The sequence below is a fragment of the Oratosquilla oratoria genome, chromosome 16 (assembly GCF_046742065.1).
Source record: "Oratosquilla oratoria isolate Oo_2021 chromosome 16, ASM4674206v1, whole genome shotgun sequence".
Taxonomy (NCBI): Eukaryota; Metazoa; Arthropoda; class Malacostraca; order Stomatopoda; family Squillidae; genus Oratosquilla; species Oratosquilla oratoria.
This window is the reverse complement of record NC_134792.1, coordinates 60,256,974-60,274,473: the sequence shown is the minus strand read 5'-3', so window position 1 is coordinate 60,274,473 and position 17,500 is coordinate 60,256,974. Positions and strand designations below refer to the sequence as shown.

The following is a 17,500-nucleotide window of genomic DNA, read 5'->3' as shown; positions in this document are numbered from 1 at the left end:
TGGTCTAGGCCCAGTAGTCATTAAGTACTGGGAGAGGAGAGCAGTACAGGTGGGTAACCACCTGGACATCTGAACATAATTTTTTTTTCTATACAGTGAGAAATAAGGACGAGAGCAGGGTTGGAATCCCATAAATAAATACCGCATATTAATAGTGACATTGGTAGTAATTTTTATTGGTGGGGGCAACTACCCTGTGGTGGGGGCAAAAGAATACTGCCACCAAGTATTTCCACTTGGATCGTAAGAGGCGAGAAAAAAGGGACGGGGATTGGGACCAGGCATCCTTCTCCCTGTAGCCCCATAGGGGACATTCCTAAAAAAAGTAAAGGCATAAGAGGGTCTGGGAGTTTTCCAACCAGCACCCTAAGGTTTGGGTCTTTTAATGTGCACGGATGTGGTACAGATGAGAGTAAAAGGGAAGAGATAGGTAGTATGTTTGTGAGAAGAAAGATGGATGTGTTGGCTTTGAGTGAAACTAAGTTGAGAGGGAAGGGTGAGTGTAAGTTTGGGAGTGTAAGTGGGAGGTTATCAGGAGTGAAGAGAGGGCAAGGGAGGGAAGGGGTGGCTATACTAGTAAGTGAAGAGATAGGTAAATGTGTAGTGGAGTGGAAGGAGGTTTCCTCAAGGATAATGTGGTTGAAGGTGAAACTGGGAAAGGAGATGTGGGTTTTTGTAAGTGCATATGGGCCTGGCAGTGAGAAGAATGTAGAAGAAAGGGAGGCTTTTTGGATAAATTTAAATGAGTGCATAGAGGGATTAGGGAGAAATATCAATGTAATAGTACTAGGAGACCTTAATGCTAGGGTAGGAAATGAATCAATTGATGGAGTGGTTGGGAAATGTGGAGTTTCAGGAAAGAATCATAGTGAAGAGTTGATGATGGAGATGTGTCTAGAAAGAGAGTTGATGATAGCAAATACAATGTTTTGGAAGAAAGTCAAGCATAAGAACACATGGGAGAGGGTGGTGGATGAAAGGGTGGTAGAGTGTTAATGGACTATGTAGTGGTAGATAAGAGTATAATAGGAAGAGTTAAGGATGTACACATGCTAAGGGGAGAGGGTGGGGGAATATCAGATCATTTTTTGATGGAAGATAAGTTGAGAGTGGAGAATAGATGGAGAAAGAGGAAAAGGACAAAAGGTAGGGAGATGCTTAGAGTGAATTCTTTAAATGAAAAGGAGAAGGAGTACAAGAAGAAGCTGAGAAAGGAGTGGGAGGGAGTGAAGTATAGAATAGAGCTAGGAGTGGAGGAGGAATGGGGATAGTTCAAGGAGGGAGTCACAGTGTGTAAAGATGGTGTGTGGAACAAGAAGGACAGGAGGAAATAGAAGGAAGGGTAGTGAGTGGTGGGATGAGGAAACAAAGAAGGTTGTAGAAGAGAAGAAGCGAGCTTTCACAGATTGGTTACAAAATAGGACGAGGGAGTCATATGAGAGGTACAAAGAAAAGAAAAGAGAAGTAAAGCACAAGGTAAAGGAGACAAGGAGGAGAGTAGATGTGAAATGGGGTAAGAGTATGACAGAAAATTTTGAAAGTAATAAAATGATGTTTTGGAAAGAAATTAAGAGAGGGAGAGGAGGCGAATCAAATAGAGAAGAAAAGGTAAAAGGTGCAGATGGAGAGATGATAATGGAAGAGAAGGCAGTAAGGGGAAGATGGGCAGAATATTTTAGGGAGTTGCTAAATGTGAAGGATGGGGAGGGAAAGATAGTTGCAGTGGAAAGTGCTAAGAAAATGACCGTGATGAGTGAGGAAAATGGAGGAGAAATAAGGAAGGATGAAGTGAAGGCAGTTGTTAAGATGATGAAAGCAGGTAAGGCACCTGGGTTGGATGGAAACCATGCAGAATGTCTAAAAAAAGGAGGTACAGTGATGGTGGACTGGTTGGTGAGGTTATTTAATGTTTGCTGGAGAGAAGGTAGAGTGCTGGAGGACTGGAGGAGTGCCTGTATAGTTCCACTCTACAAGGGAAAAGGGGACAAGTGTGAGTGTAGTAGTTTCAGAGGGATTAGCTTGTTAAGTGTAGTTGGGAAGGCTTATGGAAGGATCTTGATTGAGAGGATTAGGAGAGGAACAGAGAGAGTAATTGGTGAGGAACAGTGTGGGTTTAGGATGGGTAGAGGTGTAGATCAGATCATTGTGGTAAGACAGATATGTGAGAAAGCTATAGGAAAGGGGAAGGATGTTTTTTGGGCTTTTATGGATATAGAAAATGCTTATGACAGGGTAGACAGGAAGGCACTGTGGGAGGTTATGCAGATATATGGGATAGGAGGAAAGCTTCTGGGAGCTGTCAAGAGTTTTTATGAGAGTAGTAGATTACAAAGGTGGAGCATGCCGACAGGAGACCTTTTGGTCCATATCTAGGTTGAATGCGAAAAAAATCATAATAATAATAGAATAATAAATAAAAACTATAATAATGTAAATAACAAATAGAATACATAAATAAATGCATAGGTATAGTTAGATAATAAACAAACAGGTAAATAGTAAATAATAATAATAAATTGACATATAACTAATAATAAATGAAAATCAGACAGACAAATAACAAAACAAAAACAAATAATATAAAATAAATTATAATCGTTACAGCATCTTGCTTAGGTGTTTAAATGATTCTTAAAGCTTCGAACTGAACTACATTGCACTACCTGTGCAGGAAGTTTATTCCATTCATTAACTACATGGTTGGCAAAGTTGTTTCTACCTACTTCTAAATTGAATCTATTTCCGGACAGTTTGAGACCATTGTTTCTTGTCTGATTCTCATTCAATGTGAAAATTTTGTCACTTTTGATGTCAATTCCCTTTAAAATCTTAAAGACCTGTATCAAGTCACCTCTGAGTCTACGCTTTTTTAGGGAAAACAGATTCATATGTTTTAGTCGATTTTCGTATGATTTATTTTTGATATTTGGAATCAGTTTTGTGGCTCACCATTGTACTTTTTCCAGTCTGTCAATGTCTTTAATGAGATTCGGTGACCATACGGAAACAGCATATTCCAAATGTGGACGAACTAACGATTTATTTAGCTTATTAATGAGTGATGGACTTTTGAAATCAAAAGGTCGCGCAACCAGTCCTAGAATCTTTTTTGCTTTCTCAGAGGCTGAAATACACTGCTTGGATGATTTGAGGTCGCTACTGATAATTACGCCAAGATCTTTTTCACTATCCACTTTTGTTAAATTTCCAAATAACTTGTAATCGTTCTTACTGTTATTTTTACCTATGTGCACCCTTCCAGGAAGGAAGGGAGAGGACGGAAGACAGAGGTGAGTGGAGAATGGTTGTATGTGGATGATGTTGTGACTGCATGAGGAGGAATGGGCGGGGAAGTGGGGGGTGGGGTAGTATGTGTGAGTAAATTTTGACGCAGCCCGAAGGGATTTCTCCCCGTCCTCGCCTTATATGCAAAGGGGGACGGAGAGGGGGGGTCGCCGATTAAATGAAGCGGCCTCGCTGTGGATGTACTGTGTCTTGCGACACTGCTTCTGACCCAGGGCGGTGGGCAGGGTGCAGGGATGACCCGTCATCCAAGAGGTGCTCAGATGAGAGGAAGGGTGGGAGGGGTGTGGAGTGTATTTAGGGATGAAATGGGTGGGAGTGTTTTTATGCCTTTCCCTTTTTGGCTACCTCCCTTGGAAGGGGGAAAAAGCCTTGGTATATGTATGTATGTATGCATCACCTTGCATTTATTTGTGTTAAATTTCATTAGCCACTTTTCAGACCATTGCTGTAATTGATCTAAATCTTCTTGAATATCTAATTGGTTTGAGTGATCATTTGCCACTCCGCACAGTTTTGTATCATCAGCAAATTTGGAAACAGTAGATTTTAGTCCATGGTCTAGAGCAGGGGTTCTTAACCTTTTTTTTCTCCAATTCCCCACTTTTTAGTGAGCCAACTCTCCATTTCCCACCACAGCATTGGTGAAAACAAGAAGACACCAGAAACAAACAAAAAGAAACAAAAACACATCGATTAAAAAAAAAAAAAGACAGTGGTTCTTCTGTCCGACCGGTCATTCCCCACTTGGCAACTCCGCCATTCCCTACCAGTGGGGAATTCCCCACAGGTTAAGAACCACTGGTCTAGAGCATGTGTCAGGATTAGAAATGGAGAGAGTGAGTGGTTTGAGGTAAAGGTGGGACTTCGTCAAGGATGCCTTATGTCGTCCTGGCTGGGGTGGTGCGAGAGGTAAATGCAAGGGTGGTGGGTCAGGGATTGGAGATGGTTAAAGAAAATGGAGAAAAGAGGGAGGTGAGCCAGCTGTTGTTTGTGGATGACACTGCGCTTGTGGCATGATCGGAGGAGGGATCGAAGAAGTTGGTGACAGAGTTTGGGAGAGTGTGGGAAAGAAGAAAGCTAAAGATAAATGTGGGTAAAAGTAAGGTGATGAGATGTACAAGGGGTGAAAGTGGCAGTAGACTGGAAGTGAGCATTAAGGGTGAGCGACTGGAGGAAGTGGATAGTTTTAGATACTTGGGTGCAAATGTGGCAGGAAAAGGTGGAGTGGAGGTGGAGGTAGAATGTAGATTGAGAGAAGCGAGTAAATGCCTTGGTGGATTAAAAAGTGTAATGAGGAATAGACATTTGGGAATGGATGCTAAGAGGAGACTGTATGAGGGAGTTATTGTACCAACAGCACTGTATGGGGCAGAAACATGGAACATAAGAGAAGAAGATAGAAGGAGTTTGAATGTGTTTGAGACGAGGTGTCTGAGAAGTATGATGGGGATTACTAGGCTAGATAGAGTGAGAAATGAGGAGGTGAGGAGGAGAACAGGGGTGGAAAAGGAGCTGGGAGATAGGGTTGATGAAAGAGTATGAGAATGGTTTGGACACATGGAAAGAATGAGTGAAGAAAGACTAGTAAAAGAGGTATGGAAGGCAGATGTGGAGGGAGTGAACATGAGGGGACGTCCTAGGATGAGATGGATGGATGGGGTGAAGGGGGCTTTGGGGAAGAGGGGAATGTCTGTTGAGGGAGGACGGGAGAGGACAGAAGACAGGGGTGAATGGATAATGGTTGTATATGGATGATGTGATGCATGAGGTGGAATGGGTGGGGGGATGGGGGGTGAGGTAGTATGTGTGAGCAAAATTTGACGCAGCCCGAAGGGATTTCTCCCCGTCTTCTCCTTTTCTGCATGGGGGGACGGAGAGAGGGTGTTGCTGATTTAATGAAGTGGCCTTGCTGTGGATATGCTGTGCCTTGTGACACTGCCTCTGACCCAGGGCAGTGGACAAGGTGCAGGGATGACCTGTCATCCAGGAGGTGCTAAGATGAGAGGGAGGGTGGAGGGGAGTGGAGTGTATTTAGGGATGGAATGGGTGGGAATGATTTTATGCCTTTTTCTTTTTGGCTACCTCCCTTGTAAGGGGGAAAAAGCCTTGGTATATGTATGTATGTATTATTTCTTCTCTAATTATTTATTCATTTATTTATTTATTTATTTTGTGGGGATGCGGTGGAAAGTAGCACAACCCCACTAAACTTAACCTAACCCAACCTAAACTGGTAATTATGAAGACGATTCCCAGGAAAGATAAAAGAAAAAACCCATTGTTTTCTAATCATTGTCACCCCACTTAGGACTGGCTGCAGGTACCTTTGCCCGTCTTGCCTTGCTCGGTGGTAACACGGGCACTGGAGCTCTAATGGGATGGCTTTTCCCCTAGTCAGTCACACAGACACATAGAAATGTATGTAGATGGCACTCCCATTGTAATAAACATATTTAGTATTTGTCGTGTGTTAGGCTGTTTTCCCCTCCACCCAATGCCTAACATTTTTGGTGGTCAGCCATGGGATGAAGATACAGACAGCCAGGTGCAGATAAAAAATTAACCAGTAAGGTCAGGAAACATAAATATATCGAGCAGGAAGAAGAAAAGCGCAGTAACAGAATAGAAAAAAATAAAATAAAAGTTCAGTATTTGCGGGTAGTGACACAAAGAAGAAAGGACAAACCAAACGTGTAGGGAGTAAGTGCCTTGATGATGACTGGGGACATCACAGGAATGGATAAGTTCAACGCTTTCGACCTCGAGGAAGGGTCGATGAAGGTGTGGCTGGACCAGTTTGAGCTCCGGTGTGAGCTGCTGGGGGTACCTGCCGCCAAGCGGGTCCAGTGGTGCCGTTCGGTGGTTGAGACCCGAGTACAGTAGGCCCTAGCCAACTTGACCCCAGGGACCACATACGACGAAGTCAAGAGGACCCTGCTGGATGCCTACGGGGTGGCCGACGAATTAGAAAAGGTACAGGACACTCTTCACATTCTTACCCAGGGGTCTCTCACGCTCAAGCAACTGGCCTAAGGGCTCAATATTTAACAGACATGTCCCTACGGGGAGCAAAAGCCTGGATACGCCAGCAGCAGGCTATGCGAACCTTCCTCCGGGCTCTACCCCAAGCTCTCGCCAGAGAAGTAGAAAAGACCTCACTGTATACCCTGGACGTAGCAAGACAGGAAGTCGAGCGACAAGAGCGCCTCTGTCAGGAGGACGGGCAAGCCCGGCCCCAGCCTAAAACCGCTCCACTTAGCAACGAGGGTGAAGCCTACGCCGCCCTGCCCGCACCCGCCCAGGCCCTACGCGGAGCATGTTTCCACTGCCAGCAGGTCGGACACTTCAAGAAGGATTGCCCCCTACCGAAGGCGGGCCCCGCGATTCCAGCCCCTTGCCCCTACTGGAGGATCCGGGACCTTCGCCATACTCCCGCACGTTCACGTTGCCCCCTGGTTTGCCAGATCCCCGTGCAGCCTCCCGCCGGGCCTTCCACCCCTCAAGCCGCCGTCTCGTCGCCCACCCGGCCGTTGTTCGCTCTGCTGCCGGCTGCCCAGGACCATGCTCAAGGTTGCCGCAGCTGTGATCCCGCCATCCGAAGAACCTCCCCAGTCAACGTTCCCAGTCCTCCCACTGGCGGAAGAAGGCGCTAGGAGGAACAACCAGGAGTCTTTAAACCTAATCCAGGGGTACTTGAAAGGGATGCCGGTGCCCCAGACACAGGAAAAGTCTCGGTGCATATACACCGATTTTTGCGTCCAGGGGCTCCTCGCGACCTTGCTGGTTGACAGCAGCGACTCCGTCAGCTGTCTGAATTCCCATTGGTACGCGCAGAACTGCACGCTTTTGCCCGCCATCCAGACCTTTCACAAGAAAATTACCTCCGCCGATGGGAGTATCCTCCGTATGGCTGGTATCAGCGGTCCCCTAGAGGTGCTATGAATCGGTCTTGAGCACCGATACCCCTTTGTTGTCCTCCACGCCGCCTTATCCGCCGATGGGATCCTGGGCATGGATCTCCTGACTAACTTCGACACCGTCATCGACACCCGGAGCAGACAAGTGTAAGTTTCACCACCTGAACCAATGTCTCCGACCGGTGAGGGGGATCCGCCCGCCCTGGTACAAACCATCCAGGCCACCCAAATCCCTGGGTGAAGCGAAGTCATCTTCACCTTGCCGAACCCTGTCAGCCCCCGACGGTCTGCCTTGTTCGAACCCCTCGACCTCCCAGAGGGCATCATGTCGGTGGCCTCCATCTCACAGGGAAACCAGGTGCAAGTCCGGGTGACCAACCTCCCGCAGGATCCGTTCACCCTGCTGGCTGGCCTCCCCCTGGGTCAAATGGAGCCAGTGGAGCTACCGGACCGCGTTGCGTCCGCTTACCTCGATGGCTATCCTGCCGGAGCTCCCCGACAGCCTCACTCCCGAGCAGGCCATCCAGCTCCAGTCCCTCCTGCAGGAGTACCGGGGTGTTTCCCCCCCAGTATGAAGACGACAACGGCCGGACGCACCTGGTGGAGCACGCCATTAACACTGGCCAAACGCGTCACCGCCTACTCCGATTTTCGCCTACCCTTCCGCCTCTACACGGACACTTCTGCTTTGGGGCTTGGGGCCATCTTAGCCCAGTTCTAGGACGGGTGAGAACTCCTGATATGTTGTGCCAGTCGTACCATCAAGTCGGCAGAGAAGAAACATGGGACCACGAAGCTGGAGTGTCTCGCGATAGTCTGGGCCATCTGAAAATTCAGGCACTGCCTGGTGGGGATGGATTTCGAGATGTACACAGACCACTACGCTCTGCATTGGTTATGAACAATGAAGACTGTCGACTGCGCCCTCCTCCACTGATGGTGGGCGAAACGGGAGTTCTCCTTCGTAATAAAGCACCGCCCTGGCAAGTCGCAAGCCCACATCAACGCTCTGTCCAGACTACCGTAGGAGGAGGGTTGAGGTGGGGCCCGTCGCTGCCAGGAACCTGCTGCAGATGCTACACCACTCGGCCACCAACCACGTAGGGGCGAAGAAACTGCTGGACAAGTTCCGAGAACGATACGTGGTCGACGGAGACCGCCGGATGACCGAAGACACCGCCCGTGCCTTCGAGGGCTGGCAGCGAGGGACCGGTTACAGGGCCCGCGGGCCTCCAGCTCGTAACCTGGACGCCGATCGCCCCTGGCAAACCGACCCTTCTCAGCGGCCCAAGGACACCAGTTTATTATTTTTATTATCGACGTGTACTCCAAGTTCGCGATCTTGTCAACGGACGACCATTCCGCCCGTACAGTGGCCAGAGGCTTGTTCGACCGGGTCCATCTAGCAGACTGGAAGGTCAGCCGCGCGAACGCAGCATCTGCGCCCGGACCAGTGTGCCGGGTGAAAAACCTTCCCGCGCCTCCCGCCCCAGCCGGTATAAATCAAGGCGAAAACGGTTTCTCGAAGTCAGTGAGTCCATCAGCTGCCGCCTGTCCTGACCTCACCCTTCCTGTCTATAAATTCTGTGTTTATGAGTCCAGTGCTGCTGCCGGGCCAGACCCAAAGCCCCCTGTCTATAAATCCTGTGTTGCTGCAGGGCTAGACCCAAAGCCCCTTGTCTGTAAGTCGATGCTGCCGGGCCAGACCTCTCTTCTTCAAGGCATCGTGTAGCGCCGACCGTGAATCCCACGGAGTTCCCGACGAGGATCTGCGCGACGACGCCCCAGTGGAATACCCCGTTGCGGCTGACGCCCATCAACCACACGCCCACCCTCCCAGTACTACTGCTGCAGGTCACCCACCGCACACACTGACCAGAAGACTCACTGAAGGACCCCCGGCTCACCGCCACTCTGGTGCCAGCAAACTCGCCGTCTGCTGTAGGGACCCCATCTTGCTCGCTGGTAACACGGCCGCTGGAGTTTTAACGGGATGTCCTTCCCCCTAGCCAGTCACACATAGAAATTTGTGTAGATGGCACTCCCATTGTAATAAATATAGTTAGTATTTATGTGTTTAGCTGTCTTCCCCTCTATCCCATGCCGAACAATGGCATCTAAAGTATATAGATGTATTAGTTGTCTTCATCAAAAGTAAAGTTTGTTCAGGCAAATGATATACAATATTTTGTCTTCGTAACTAGTTTTTATGAGGCATGAAACCTTCGAACTTGCAAAGGTAACTTCTATTCTGTGCAAAGAACAAATTTCTGAATGTGTTGTTGCAATTTCATTTTTGTATTTATTTCATCGTTTATTTCACTTATCCATCTTTATTTTGAACACTGAACAATTCAATTAGATCTATTTAATGTATTATACATGTAACAATACAGTTTAATTTAACACTTTACTGTAGGGGTAATATTTAATGTGCGTCTTCACACATTGAACAAGTGGATTGTAATTTGCATTACAAAATGAATTATCTCAACACGGAGTCCAGCCACCGGATGTGTCAATTACTTCGTTTAGCCCACTGCCTAGTTTAGGCCATCTTTCAAGGCAAGATGGACATTACCTGTCCGAGCCGGTCAATGCGTGTACTCGTTTTTTCTTGTTTGCAATGCATTTGTGTGTATGTATATACAATCAATGGGAAATGAACGTCATGATATAATGTATGAGTCATAGCTTGTCCCCTGCTGACGAAGCAGGTCTCCTGAAGTAGTTGAATAGTTTAGCTGGCGAGACGAAGACAGGCATGACTAGAGCCAAAGCACGTGTACTGAACATCTGCTACCTTTCCTCATGCCTGACACTGGTTCCAGCAAGGCAGGACCCAGAACGTGGCGGCATTTCGATCAGTCTAAGTTAGTTAAAGGTTACACTGATGCCCATTGGTCACCTTACATAGCGTGGCTGTACATTTGGGTTGGTGAGTTTATATACTATAGTTGAGGTAAACAGAGTGGGGACGTAGGGAGGCAAGCATGCTAACATGTAGTTATAATTGGTGTTGGTGTCAGGTCTGGGTGAATAACATAATTTTTTATTGACGGGGACTGTTGTCTTTTGGATGTAGTAATTTTTTGTAATTGTTTAATCAGGGAGTATTCGTTTATTTTTCTTCTACAAATGCAATATGATTTGTAAATAATGGCAGCCTTATCCCAGTCCATGCGGGGGAATGAATAAATACTGTTGATTTATCTTGGGTATACTGAATGGAATTGTTGTGCTCCCTGATCCTGGCAGGATTAAGGTCCATTTCCGTCTGGCTCCACTGATGAGTATTTTAAATACTTTCTATCTTGGGAATATAAAGTAACTGTAAATGCTCCATATCAAGGGAATCTAAGAAGCTTGGGCAATGGTCCAGTAACCTAGGGCGCTTTGAACATGGGGAGTTGGACATTTGGTCCACGGGATAGAATATGAATATATATATAATAATAATAATAAAAATACAATGTTTTATTCCGTGGCCCAAACGTCCTAGGTTAGTGGTTCATGGCCCAAACATCCGGGACCCCAACATCCGGACACAATATCAAAGATACTGTTCTCTATGGTAGAGTCCTTGTCGGTATATGGGCCTTACATTATTTCTGTCAAGTTTGAAGTTGACAAACCAAAACACTGTTTTTCTGTTTTTCCATTCAGTGTAACCAATATCATTAAGATGTCCAAGTGACTATATTTCGACTTCATCCACTTAATTGTTACAAGAAGACAGAAACCTCCCGACTCCCCGACTCTATTCAAACTTAAGTGCTTTGCCAGAGGTTAAAGTTTTCATAGACCAGTTAACCCAAATGAAGGTGCACACAGCGAAGTAGTAGAGTAGTACGACATCCACCCCCCATGTGCCTGTTAGCTCTTGGCTTCGGAAGTAGGCGACATAAGCTCCACAACGGAGAGCTTCCAGGAAGGGAGCCCATGGAGCACCGTCGAACATAGCTCCAGACACAGTCAAGGAAGCTACGATGAAGACCATGTACATCAGGGCCGTCAGCCACGAGAAGGTCTGAGAAAAGAAATCGATTGGATCAGAATTAAAAACAGGTTGATCGTATCGCTAGAACAAGCAATATTTGTAATCATTGTCGTTGGGAGAGAATAGATGAACAAATAATTAGATAAATAAGAGAATAAATAAACATAAGATAAATAAATGGGAGAGAATAGATAGATAAGTAATTAGATAGATAAGTAAACAAATAAACAGTCAAATAAATAGATCAACAAACAAATAAATTAATGAATAAATATTTTCCATGCGCCACGACCACCCCAACATTCTTTAACAACTAGATCTGTCAGTTCCTTTTCCATTCCCGCCCTCCTCCTCAACTTATTTCTCTCTCTAGCCTCAGAATACCCACCACACTTACTAAACACATTAAATTTTCTCGTTTCTGCTTTCCTTACAATTGCCCTAAGACCTTTTTACTTTCAATCTACATTCCACTCCCACCCCCACTATTCTATTCCCTGTCACGTGTGACCCTAAATACTTAAAACTAACTAACTCCTCTAGCCTCTCTCTTTTAAGACTTGCCTCCGGTTCACTGCCACCCTCAATCCTTGTAGATGTGATCACCTTCCTTTTACCCATATTTATTTTAAATTTCCTCTTATCACATACCCTCCAAAACACTGTCGTTAACTGTCTCAAAACCTCCACTGACCCAACCGTTAGCGGAGGATCATCCGCAAACAACAACTGGCTCCCTTCCTACTTCCCTGCACCCGCATTAACCATCTCCAACCCCCTGCCCATCACCCTTACATTTACCATCCGTACCGCCCTGCCCATCTTTACATTGAACAACCATGGTGACATAACACAACCCTGGTGCAGCCCCAACTTAACCACAAACAACTCATCCTCACCATTTTCCAAGTCTACCACAATGTCTACTACTCACATAAAAGCTTTTGACTGCTTAACATTTTTCCACGATCCTCCTGTCGAGCCAATCGTAAGCCTACTCTAAATCAATAAAAGGCCAAACATCACCCTTGGCTTTTGACAAAGAATGGACCCATATCTGCTTTACCACAAGAATTTGATCCATGCAACCCCCATCTTTCCTAAACACACACTGCTCCTCACCAATTATTTCCTCTATACATCTCCTTATCCTCTTAATTAACACCCTTCCATACGCCTTCCTAACTACACTCAACAAACTGATCCCTCCAAAACTACTACATTGAAAATTATTTCCATTTCCGTTATGATAATAATAAAAATAATAACAATACTACTACTACTACTAATGATGATAATGGTAATACATACATACATACATATACCAAGGCTTTTTCCCCCTTCCAAGGGAGGTAGCCAAAAAGGGAAAGGCATAAAAACACTCCCACCCATTTCATCCCTAAATACACTCCACACCCCTCCCACCCTTCCTCTCATCTGAGCACCTCATCTGAGCACCTCCTGGATGACGGGTCATCCCTGCACCCTGCCCACCGCCCTGGGTCAGAAGCAGTGTCGCAAGACACAGTACATCCACAGCAAGGCCGCTTCATTTAATCGGCGACCCCCCCCTCTCCGTCCCCCCTTTGCATATAAGGAGAGGGACGGGGAGAAATCCCTTCGGGCTGCGTCAAAATTTACTCACACATACTACCCCACCCCCCACCCCCCCCGCCCATTCCTCCTCATGCAGTCACAACATCATCCATATACAACCATTCTCCACTCACCTCTGTCTTCCGTCCTCTCCCTTCCTTCCTCAACAGACATTCCCCTCTTCCCCAAAGCCCCCTTCACCCCATCCATCCACCTCATCCTAGGACGTCCCCTCATGTTCACTCCCTCCACATCTGCCTTCCATACCTCTTTTACTAGTCTTTCTTCACTCATTCTTTCCATGTGTCCAAACCATCCTAATATTCTTTCATCAACCCTATCTCCCAAATCCTTTTTCACCCCTGTTCTCCTCCTCACCTCCTCATTTCTCACTCTATCTAGCCTAGTAACCCCCACCATACTTCTCAGACACCTCATCTCAAACACATTCAAACTCCCCACCCCCTTACAAGGAAGGTAGAAAAAAAGGCACAAAATCCACTCCCACCCATTCCATCCCCACATATTCCACTCCCATTCACCCTTCCCTCCCTTTTATCTTGGCTCCTCCTGGATGACGGGTCATCCCTGTATCTCGCCCAGTGATCTGGGTCAGAAGTAGTGTCGCAAGACACAGCACATCTACAGCAAGGCCACTTCATTTAATCGGCGACACCTCCCCCCTCTCCGTCCCCTCATGAATAAATAGAAATAGGGAGAAATCCCTTCGGGCTGCATCAAATTATTTTTCATGCATACTCCATATCCCTCCATCCCCAACCTACTTCCTTCCATGCATAACAGCATCTTCTGTCTTCTCCCTTCCTTCTTCAATAGACATTCTCCTCTTTCACAATGCCCCTTTTACCCTATCCATCCATCGCATCCTTTTTTGCCCCCTCATGTTCACTCCTTCCACCTCTGCCTTCCACACCTCTTCTACTAATATTTCTTCACTCATTCTTTCCACGTGTCCCAACCATCCCAATACTCTTTCATCAACCCTATCTCCCAACCCCCTTTCCATCCCCGTTCTCCTCCTCACCTCCTCGTTTCTCACTTTATCCAGCCAAGTAACCCCTATCATACTTCTTAGGCACGTCATCTCAAACACATTCAAACTCCTCCCTTCCTTATGTTCTATGTTTCTGCCCCATATAGTGCAGTCGGCACAATCACTCCTTCATACAATCTCCTCTTAGCATCCATTTCCAAATGTCTGTTTCTCATTACAATTTTTAATCCAGCAAGGCATTTACTTGCTTCTCTCAATCTATATTCTACCTCCACCTCCAATCCATTTCCCGTCACATTCGCACCCAAGTATCTAAAATTATCCACTTCCTCTAGTCTCTCTTCCTTAATACTCACTTCTAGTCTGCTGCCACTTTCTCCCCTTGTACATTTCATCGCCTCACTTTTACCCATATTTATCTTCAACTTCCTTTTTTCGCACACTTTCCCAAACTCTGTCACTAACTTCCTTATTCCCTCCTCTGATTCTGCCGCAAGCACAGTATCATCAACAAACAACAACTGGCTTGTCTCTCAATTTTCTTTAACTATCTTCAATCCTCAACCCATTACCCTTGCATTTACCTATCACACCATCCCATCCATGTATAAACTGAACAGCCAAGACGACATAATGCATCCCTGGCGAAGTCCTACCTTTACCTCAAACCACTCACTCTCTCCATTTCTGATTCTACCACAAGCTCTACTTCTCTCGTAAAAACACTTGACTACTCGTAACAGCTTTCCTCCTATCCCATATGTCTGCAATACCTCCCACAGTGCCTTCTTGTCTACCCCGTCATAAGCCTTTTTTCCAAATCCATAAAAGCCCCCAAAATATGCTTACCTTCTTCTAAATCTTTCGCACCACAAAAATCTGATCCACACAATCCCTACCTGTCCTAAACCCACACTGTTCCTCACCAATTACTCCCTCTGTTCTTCTCCTAATCCCCTTAATCAAACCCTTACATAAGCCTTCCCAACCACTCTTAACAAACTAATCCCTCTGAAACTACTACACTCACACTTGTCCCCTTTTCCCTTGTAAAGTGGAACTATACAGGTACTCCTCTAGTCCTCCGGCACTCTACCCTCTTTTAAACAAACATTAAATAACCTCACCAGCCAGTCTGCTATCACTATACCTCTTTTTTTTTTTAGACATTCTGCATGACACCCATCCAACCCAGGTGTTTCACCTACTCTCATCATCTTAACAATTGCCCTCACCTCACCTTTCCTTATTTCTCCTCCATTTTCCTCACTCATCACGGTCGTTTCTTAACGCTTCCCAATACAACTACCTCTTCTTCCCTATCCTCCTTCACATTTAACAACTCCCTAAAATACTCTCCCCATCTTCCTCTTACTGCCGTTTCTTCCATTATCATTTCTCCATCTGCACCTTTTACCTTTTCTTGATACGTCTCCTCTTCTCTTAATTTCTTTCCAAAACATCTTTTTATTACTTTCAAAAATTTCTGTCATACTCTTACCCTATTTCACATTTGCTCTCTTCTTTGCTTCTTTTATCTTACGCTTTACGTCTTTTCTCTTTTCTTTGTACCTCTCATATGATTATCTTGTCCTATTTTGTAACCAATCTGTGAATGCTTGCTTCTTCTCTTCTACAACATTCTTTGCTTCCTCATCCCACTACTCCCTACCTTCCTTCTATTTCTTCCCGTTCTCCTGGTTCCACACACCATCTTTGCACACCTTGTGACTCCCTCCTTGAACCATCTCCATTCCTCCACTCCTAGTTCTACTCTATCATTCACTCCCTCCCACTCCTCTCTCAGCTTCTTCTTGTACTCCTTCTCCTTTTCTTTCTCATTATAGCTGTTTACTTTAAGCACCTCTGTAAGAGGTAAAGGTAGACAAGTAAAGTAGATAGAGGGGTAGGTGGCGAGAATTTAATTTTATGAGTTGGATGTTTGGTAAATAATAGCCGCGAAGGAGTTGTATAATCCCTCTCCTCGTATAAAGCTTATAAACAATCACTAGGAACCAGATTTTATTGCTGTATTATATTGATCCAACAATATGTAAACTAAGCCAGTCATGCATCGATATCGTGATTGCTTGAGTTAGCAGTATTGCTTAAGACGTTTGTAACAGTCTTTCTGATTGGAGAAAGGGTGGAGGAGGGGGAGAAACTTTTATTGGTTTACGGGAGTAAAGTCACGCCCTTAGGGGAGGCACTTAGATATAAGAGTAAAGATCATTGGACTAGGGAAGTCGTGACGTCGGTGCAAAGTGGCTTAGTGAGCAAATTGAGGATCCCAGTAGGGAGTCCCTTGGTGTAAATTGACAAGCCAAGTGTAATATTATTCGGGAAGAAAAGAAAACTTTTACCTCCGTTTCATTCACCCTCGTAAGGAAACATTACAGAAAGATATGATAAATGACATTCTTACGTAAGATAGTGATGAAAAGAAAGGTGAAAGTGGAAGAAATACAAAACCATAGAAGGGAACAGTAACAAAGAAATAAATCGTAGTTACTACAGTGGTAACGGAGGTGACGGAGGTAACAACACCCCTACCTTCTGTCCTTTCCTACTTCTGTCCTTTCCCACTTTCTAAGATTTTTTTTTCCTGGAACTCCACACTTCCCAACCACTCCGTGTATTGGTTCATTTCCTACCCTAGCATTAAGGTCCCCCAATACAACTACATCGACATTTCTCCCTAAACCTTCTATGCACTCATTTAAATCTATCCAAAAATTTCCTTTTCCTCTACACTCTTCTCACTACCAGGCCCATATGCACTTACAAAAACCCACATTTCCCTTCTCAGTTTCACCTTCATCCACATTATCCTTGAAGAAACCTCCTTCCACTCCACCACACGTTTACCTATCTCTTCACCTACTAGTGTAGCCACCCCTTCTCTCCCTCATCCTGTCTTCACTCCTGAGATCCTCCCAACTACACTCCCAAACTCGAACTCTCCCCTCCCTTTCAACTTAGTTTCACTCAATATCAATACATCCATCTTTCTTCTCACAAACATACTGCCTATATCTTCCCTTTTACTCTCATCTGTATCACATCCACGCACATTAAAATACCCAAACCTTAGGGTTCTGTTTGGAGAAGGATGCCTAATCCTATTCCCGTCCCGTTTTTGTCGCCTTTTACAACTCAAGTGGGAACTCTTTGTGGTAGTGTTCTTTCCCCACCACCACAGGGTGCGGCTGAATAAGAAAATGAATATTCAGAGGTGGTACAGGATAGTAACAAGAATTGGGGGACAGCATAACGGAGGGATAGTTGCAGTCTAATAAATTATCATAATTTCTCTATGAATAGATATTTACTCTACCACAGACAAAATGATGTGTACCTCTGGTCCGTAGGGGCGCCCCATATAGATCTTAAAGTATCAGCTGTATGCTTCTGAGCAGCTTTTAACCCCAATAATGGCAATAATAATAACGATAATAACGGTAATAATAATAATAATAATAATAATAATAATAATAATAATAATAATAATAATAATAATAATAATAATGATAATAATAATAACAATATTAATAATAATAACAACAATAATCATAATAATAATAACAACAACAACGATAACAAACCCCACGAAGAATACTCACAGCGAATTTCTGCACATAGACTTGCTGCACGACAAGGACGACG

At 45.2% G+C, this 17,500-nt stretch overlaps 1 protein-coding gene across 2 annotated transcripts in view; it reads right to left on the bottom strand.

Annotated features, from left to right (window-relative positions):
- Nucleotides 1–10,510: 10,510 nt before the first annotated feature.
- The window catches only part of LOC143034064 (alkylglycerol monooxygenase-like), a 23,129-nt gene continuing 16,139 nt past the window's right edge, over nucleotides 10,511–17,500 (bottom strand). For both annotated transcript variants that reach the window (XM_076199965.1, XM_076199966.1), the window contains exons 7-8: nucleotides 17,458–17,500; nucleotides 10,511–11,253 (exon numbers count right to left, since the gene is read on the bottom strand). The exon at nucleotides 17,458–17,500 is cut by the window's right edge and continues 209 nt beyond it. In XM_076199965.1, the coding sequence (XP_076056080.1) occupies nucleotides 10,984–11,253; nucleotides 17,458–17,500 (313 nt within the window). In that variant the 3' untranslated portion in view covers nucleotides 10,511–10,983. The remainder of the gene's footprint in view (nucleotides 11,254–17,457) is intronic.